Source organism: Ranitomeya variabilis, chromosome 4 (assembly GCF_051348905.1).
Source record: "Ranitomeya variabilis isolate aRanVar5 chromosome 4, aRanVar5.hap1, whole genome shotgun sequence".
NCBI lineage: Eukaryota > Metazoa > Chordata > Amphibia > Anura > Dendrobatidae > Ranitomeya > Ranitomeya variabilis.
In genome coordinates, this window is record NC_135235.1 from 416548792 (window position 1) to 416557037 (window position 8246).

At 43.3% G+C, this 8246-nt stretch overlaps 1 protein-coding gene across 1 annotated transcript; it reads left to right on the forward strand.

Annotated features, from left to right (window-relative positions):
* Positions 1-1947: 1947 nt before the first annotated feature.
* Positions 1948-3162, forward strand: LOC143765054 (uncharacterized). The gene is made up of 3 exons (XM_077251325.1): positions 1948-2074; positions 2329-2488; positions 2580-3162. The coding sequence occupies exons 1-3, from the start codon at positions 2041-2043 to the stop codon at positions 3160-3162; spliced, it is 777 nt and encodes a 258-aa protein (XP_077107440.1). The 5' UTR covers positions 1948-2040.
* Positions 3163-8246: the final 5084 nt, after the last annotated feature.

Genomic DNA, 8246 nt, shown 5'->3' on the forward strand with positions numbered 1-8246 from the left:
TGACATCTCACCAGCGACCACATAGCGACGCAGCAACGATCCCTGACAGGTCGTATCGTTGTCGGGATCGCTTTAGCGTCGCTAAGTGAGACGGGGCCTTTAGGGTGCACAGTCTTCCAGAGAACTAAACAGGACAACCAAGTGGCAATGTCGGTAGAGGACAAGTTGTTCTTAGAGGTAATGGACAAGGGACTCGTTAAAGATGAGACCAACAGCTGGGTCGCACCTCTTCCCTTCAAAACCCACAGACCACGTCTACCGAACAACAAAAATCAGGCATTACAACGTTTCTCCTCTCTCAAACGTAATCTGCAAAAGAAACCAGAGATGAAAGATCACTTTTTCTCCTTCCTGTCAAAGATTTTTGAAAACTGTCACGCAGAACTAGCTCCCACTCTCAAAGACTCTGAAGAATGCTGGTTCCTACCCATGTTCGGAGTATACCACCCTAAGGCTGGGTTCACATTGCGCTAGGTGTGTCCGTCTAACGGACTCGTTTTTAAGTAGTAAAAACGCAATGTAACGCACTTACTAACGCGCCCATAGACTTGCATTGTCTAACTTATCGTGACGCATCCCTAAATTGGTATGCGTTTGTCACATAACGTTTTTTTTCTGACGGACCTTCAACGCGGCTTGCAGCGTTCTCGGGTCCGGTCAAGCTAACGCACTACTAACGGAAGCGTTCATTCTGCCATAGAAGGCTATGGCAAACGCAGTCAGACGCAAATCATGAAAAATTTCCAAATAGGACCACACGTTTTAATAGCGTTTGAGGGTGGTCACATGTGTCATGTGACAGGAAATGTGATTTCGGCCATTAAGAGGAATGTACCACCCACAATAGGACTACTGCACATGACAGAGTGTTGCAATACCTCTCCTGAAATGTAAGTACATTTCTATATATATATCTCAGTATACATCATGGGAGTCTGTAAAATGTCCGTCGGATGTGTGTGTACTAAACATGTTGCTTTGTTGCACACAGATGTCGGACACAGATGGCAGCAGCAGCAGCAGTGTGTCTGCGATTTTTTCGTCACAGTCGGTAGGCTTGCACTTTAAAAAACCACTATAATGTTGTGTGAAACTCCATTGTATTGAGCTAGGCATAACAATCCTGTTTATTGTTTTATTGTGAATAGGAGTCTTCTGAGCCCGAGGCTGCTAGACCACCCCCCAAAAAACATGCTAAAAAAACAAAGGTACATAGCACACATGTTGAATTTTTCAGGCATAAATTTATTGATCCAATGAATGTTAACATAATTTAATGTTAAAATGTTTTTTTTTTACATTTTACATACACAATAGGTGGTGCAACACGGAGGACAAAAAAGAAAGAAGGTCCCTAGCCGTCTGTCGTCGCCACAACTGCCAGTGGTAAATATCAAATTAGAAATATTCTATCCAATATTTATCAACAATCTATCTATTCAATTTCTATCTACTATACCTGTAAAATATCAACTATCTATCGCTCCATCTATTTTTGTCAATCTATATCTATGTATATATCTATATCCATGTATCTATCTATTTATCTATCTATCAATATCTATGTATCTATCTATAAATATGTATCTATCTATGTATCTATCTATCTATATCTATGTATCTATCTATCTATATCTATATATCTATCTATATCTATCTATATCTATGTATCTATTGCTATATCTATGTATCTATCTATCTATATCTATGTATCTATATATCTATCTATATCTATCTATATATATGTATCTATCTATTGCTATATCTATGTATCTATCTATCTCTGTATATATGAATATGGCCATCCAGTGAAATTGAAACTATCAACCTAAATTTTTTGGGTTTACCTAGTCCAAGTCAGCGGCCAAAAAAAAAAGGATTGTCGTTGACGAAGAGCCATTGACTATCCACAACGAGACACTGATCAACATTGTTGAAGCCAACCCCTCCATATGGGACCAGAGCGACAGCTCCCACCATGACATCGTGAAAAACCGGAAGTTGTGGGATCAAATAATCTGTCACTTTGATCCCCGATACATGGAGAAGTCTACAACTTCAAAGAAAAAAATTGGTAAATATTGGTGACGTAACATCGGAAAATGTAAACCCAAAAAAATTTTCTATCCTATCAACCTATCCACTTGTTGTCTATCTCTCAATTATGAACTATCTGTACACTATCTATCTATACACTATTTCTAAAAACTATTTCTTAACTATCTATCTACTATTTATATCTCAACTATCCTAGCAAACTATGAAAAATGTTTCCTATATCTTCAAACTATCTGTGTACTATTTTATTTTATTTTTTTAAATTTAAAGCCGATGCTGTCCATACCCGTTGGAAGTCCATCCGCGATCGCTTTGTCCGTGACTACCGGAACAATCAAAATGCAGCAAGTGGATCCAGTGGTAAACGGGTGACCCCGTATGTGCATTACGACCAACTGCTCTTTCTTCAAAAAACATTGTCTCAGCGCTCGTAAGTACAAAAACGTCTGTGTGCGAGACAAAATTGTTTAATAAAGGTAACTAATTTACTTTATTTATATTAATTTTTTTTTGGGTTACAGCACGATATGCAGTACCGCTGCTCCGAGACCGACAGAGGAACTGGAACCTTCTCCAGTGGAACCAACACAACCTGAAGATGTGTCTGGCATCAGCGAGCCACGATCTGCGGACAGAAGCACTGTTGCTGCAGGTGTGAGTGCCCGGTTGCAATCACAGCGTGGACGCAAGCGAGCAACCCAAAAAGATGAAGCTGATGCAATTATCGTGGATGGACTCCAACGGGTAGAGGACATGTGTCGCAGTGAGCTGAAAGACGTGAGGCGCGAAATTACCGAGCTGCAAGCACGCGAGTCTGTCTACTCTGCTAATGAGTGGAAGCTACTTTTCTTATCCTATGTGCCTGTTGCCCAAAATATCCCGGCACATAGAAACTTTATGTTTAGACAAAGACTGAACGAGCTTGTAGAGGAATTTGTGGGACCACAAGAACCCGCTCCATCGGGAACTAGAAGAATGGACTTGCCGGCCTACAACCCTCAATATAGAGGCCGGGGTGAAACGAGCGTGGAACCTCATAGACATAGTAGCAGTCCATCATATAGTTGGGCAGACAATACGCCCGTGCAGTACCAAAGTCTTTAGTACAGTTCAGTGTCCCCAGCCAGGTGCAATAACCACGTTGCAAGTTTTCTATTTTTTTTTTTTTGTTATGTTTTTTGTTGTGAATTTCTATTTTCCTTTTTTTTCTTCCCTATGGGATATCATATGTTAAACCTGTGTACCAAAAGTTTGTTGGAAAAACCCATAAACATGTTGTAAACTGTTTCAAATTTAATAATCTTGGATGACTTTAACTTTTAACACAACACAACTTTATACACGACATAAGGTAATTTTTAACACGACATCTGGTTAAAAAACTTTTTACACGCCATAAGGTAACTTTTTACACAACATCAGGAAGACTTTACAATATTTTCACACGTATCTGTCTTGCCATGGAACATGGCCTTCATGTGTGAAGTAGTGTGCAAACTGATCACGAATCCTCATTATTTGTGCTGTTGACCGAACAGCAGTAGATTCAATGCTCATGAGGTTCGACTCACAATCATCAGGGTCTACCACCTGGGTTTCATGTCTCGCCACAAAATTATGCAGACAGATGCACGCCTTCACAACACGGTCCACATTTTCTGGTTGCAGTTGCATGCAGGTTAGTAAAATCCGCCATTTCAATGTCAAAATCCCAAAGGCACACTCCACATAACGTCTAGCCCGGCTCAAGCGATAATTAAAAATGCGCCTGCTGGAGTCTAGACTACGGCTTGAGTAGGGCTTGAGGAGATTTTGTCCTAGTTGGAAGGCCTCGTCACCAACTAAAACATAGGGCAAACTTGGGCCTTCGGTCCCCGGAAGAGGTCTTGATGAGGGTATGTTGAAACTTTGGCTGTACAAACATCGGCCCATGTTGGAGTCTCTGAATACTCTGGAATCGTTAGTCCGGCCATAAGCACCAATATCCACAGCAACAAAACGGTACCTGGCATCCGCAATAGCCATCAATACTATAGAAAAGTATTTCTTATAGTTATAGTACAGGGAACCACTATGCGCAGGTTTCTGAATCCGTATGTGCTTGCCGTCCACGGCACCAATACAATTGGGGAAATTAGCCACATCCTCAAACTGTTGGGAAATCGCTAGCCACATTTCTGATGTCGGGGTTGGTAGCACAAGTGGTTGCAAGTTATTCCAAATGGCATCACAAGTTTCCCGAACCAGTTGGCAAATTGTTGACTTCCCAAGTCTAAACTGATAATGCAGTGATGCAAAAGTTTCTCCGGTAGCCAGATATCTGTCGGCATTTAAATAAAAAAAAAAAAATTAGGATTGTTAGTGATCATCTAAAGCCTAGTTACAATAGAATATACAATTGCAAAATGAACATTATGCCCCACGATACCTACATCTAGTGTTTGTCAATAGAATGCTAAAAAAAATGTATAATTACCTCACAGTCACTACTAGACGTTGCTCCGCACTGATGCTTTCACGAAAAGTGCTGCGATGATGATGTATCTCATCCGTCACATGCGAGAGCAGAACATCAAAGGTCTCAATGGACATCCTGAGATAGCGTTGGAATTTGGAGGGGTGATCCCGAAGCTGCACATACAGGGTGTGAAAGGCACCATATGTACTCCGCAAGAAATTCACTTCGTGGATCCAATATCTCCTTTGCGAACTGCGCTTTCTCTGACGAAGTCGCAACCGCATCAAGCGAAATCTGACGAGCTCAGACACAAACATCTTACTAGCAGAAGTTCACTCAATGCTTTCAAAATGGAGAATGAGTCTGTGCCCACACCCGACAATGACAAAAGGGAAAAAAAAAAAAAAAAAAAAAGAACAACTTTATTGACAGTGACAAACGCAGACAAACGGATACGGACATCAAAATGAAAAACGCGATCACATGCGTTAACGCTAGCGTTACTGTGACGACGAATTTCACATATTTTTTGCTCCTTTTCTGTACATGCGTTTAACGCATCCGTTTAACGCCATGTACTTGACGCAATGTGAACCTAGCCTAAGAAACCAGGCCAGATTAGAGTCGTGTTCGATTCCAGTGCCAAATTTAATGATGTCTCCCTAAATGACGTTCTACTAACAGGACCAGACCTCAATAACAAACTGCTGGGAGTACTTATGCGCTTCCGTAAGGATTCCATTGCCTTCATCGCTGACATCCAGCAAATGTTCCATTGTTTCCTTGTGAGAGAGAGAGACAGGAACTTCCTAAGATTCTTCTGGTACAGAGACAATGATCCTACTAAAGAAGTCACAGAGTACCGCATGAGAGTGCACATCTTCGGCAACAGTCCTTCCCCTGCCGTCGCCATTTACGGACTCAAAAGGTCAGCTCAGGAAGGAGAAGCAGAATACGGAGAAGATGTCAGAAGATTCATAGAAAAGGACTTTTATGTCGACGACTGTCTCAAAGCAATGCCTTCAATTGAGACTGCCATCAGTCTTCTCAGGAGAGCCCAGGACATGCTTGCCTGCTCGAACCTTAGGCTTCATAAAATAGCCTCAAACAGCCAAGAACTCATGGAAGCGTTCCCTTCTCAGGACCTATGTAATGGTCTCAGAGACCTGGACCTGGGGTCAGACCCCGCACCAATGCAACGCAGCCTTGGGCTTCTCTGGAATCTACAGTCAGACACTTTCACCTTTCAGGTCAACCAGGAAGAAAGGCCTTTCACACGTAGAGGCGTCCTGTCTACCATCAACAGTCTGTACGATCCCTTGGGTTTCGCAGCTCCTGTTACTATACAAGGCAAGGCCCTACTAAGAGACTTAACTAGGGAAACATCTGACTGGGATGCACCTCTGCCACCTGATAAGAGGATCCAGTGGGAAGAGTGGAAGAACTCGTTAGCGGCACTCTCCAACCTGAATGTGCCAAGACCATACGCCCCTGTGCCATCTACTGAAATACAAAGCCAAAGACTGTACGTATTTGCAGATGCTTCTGTCAAAGCGATTGCCGCTGTTGCCTACCTGAGAACTGTAGATTCCAAATGTCAGTGCCACATTGGTTTCATTATGGGAAAGGCCAAACTCGCACCACAACCAGAGCACACTATACCCAGGTTAGAGCTTTGTGCCGCAGTCCTAGCCATTGAGTTAGCAGAGTTCATCACATCCGAAATGGATATCGACCTGACACAGGCCAAGTTCTACTCGGACAGCAAAGTAGTCCTGGGATATATCCACAACGAAACCAGGCGATTCTACGTTTATGTCAATAACAGAGTGCTACGAATCAGGAGATCAGTTCATCCAAAGCAGTGGCATTACATACCCACAGACCAGAATCCTGCAGATCATGCAACTAGAGCAGTTGACGCAAGTCGACTAGGAAGCACAACGTGGCTGTCAGGACCAAAATTATTGCACATTGAGGAATGTTTTCCAGACACCTTTGAACTAGTAGGAGAGGACTCAGATGTTGAAATCCGCCCTCAGGTGTCTACACTTCATACAATGACCTCTGTCATCCAGCTTGGATCTTGCAGGTTCGACAGATTCTCAAGTTGGAAGTCACTTACTCGAGCTATTACCTGCCTGACTCATATAGCTCGCTCATTCAAGACCACCAGAACTTGTGGCACAGAAAAATGTAAAGGTTGGCATCTTTGTAAAAATACCTATGTTACCTCCGACTTAGAGTTCTCTAGAAATCACATCATCCTCACTGTTCAAAGAGAATCCTACTTTGCAGAAATCCAATGTCTTATCAACAAAGCTCCAATACCAGTGAGCAGCGTATTGAGAAAACTCGACCCATTCATCGACAACAGTGGCCTACTGAGAGTAGGAGGCCGACTCAAAGAAGCTGAGATGGGGTTTGTGGAGAAATTCCCTCTTATACTTCCCGGAAAATGTCATGTTGCCTACCTAATCGTACAACATTACCACAATCTGGTCAAGCACCAAGGAAGACTATTTACTGAAGGAGCCATCAGGTCTGCCGGTGTGTGGATCGTTGGTGCAAAGAGACTCATCAGTAGTGTCATCTACAAATGTATTACCTGCCGTAAGCTTCGTGGTTCGACTCAAACTCAAAAGATGGCTGACCTACCAGCAGATAGACTCAGCCCAGACCCTCCCTTTACCAGCGTTGGTCTCGATGTGTTCGGGCCTTGGTCAGTTGTTACACGTCGTACTAGAGGCGGCCAAGCCAATAGTAAATGTTGGGCAGTCATGTTCACTTGCATGTCAATCAGAGCCGTCCACATAGAGGTCATTGAGTCCCTCGACACGTCAAGCTTCATCAATGCCTTAAGACGCTTTATTGCCATCCGTGGTCCTATCAAGCACATACGCTCAGACAGAGGTACCAACTTCGTCGGTGCAGCAAAGGAATTGGGAATACCTTCAAATCTAGACTATAAGACTCTTGAGAGGTTCCTCAGTGACCAAAGTTGCACATGGTCATTCAACCCACCTCATTCTTCACATATGGGAGGATCTTGGGAGCGAATGATTGGTCTAGTACGGAGAATTCTTGACTCCACTCTTCTTCAAGAAGGGGCAGCGAGGCTCACCCATGAAAGCCTCATCACCTTCATGGCAGAAGCTGCAGCTATAATTAACGCAAGACCCCTGGTTCCAGTTCCTAACGACCCTGAGGAGCCCTTGTTATGGACTCCAGCTACTCTACTTACCCAGAAAACGGGACTGTCCAGTGCCCCTCCAGGAGGATTCGACGCTAAGGACCTCTACAAGCGCCAATGGAGACAGGTACAAAGTCTTGCAAATACTTTCTGGGACAGGTGGCGCAAACAATATTTGTCTACTCTGCAGCCACGTACGAAGTGGCAATCTACTAAACCTAATCTGAACGTAGGTGACCTTGTTCTTGTGAAGGACTGTCAAATTCACCGGAACCAGTGGCCACTTGGTCTAGTTACCGCAACGTTCCCCAGCAAGGATGGCAATGTCCGCAAAGTTGAACTAAGGATGACCAAAGGGAATGAACCTAAGACATTTTCCAGACCGGTATCTGAACTGGTCCTATTGTTGCCTTCGGAAGAAAGGAGTAGTGACATCCGTTGATGTCAGACGGGGAGTGTTCTGTCTCCGCCATCTAATTTGTTGCCTCCAATTATTTGTTTGCATAATCGCAGTTTCTCAGTATACAGTATTGATAT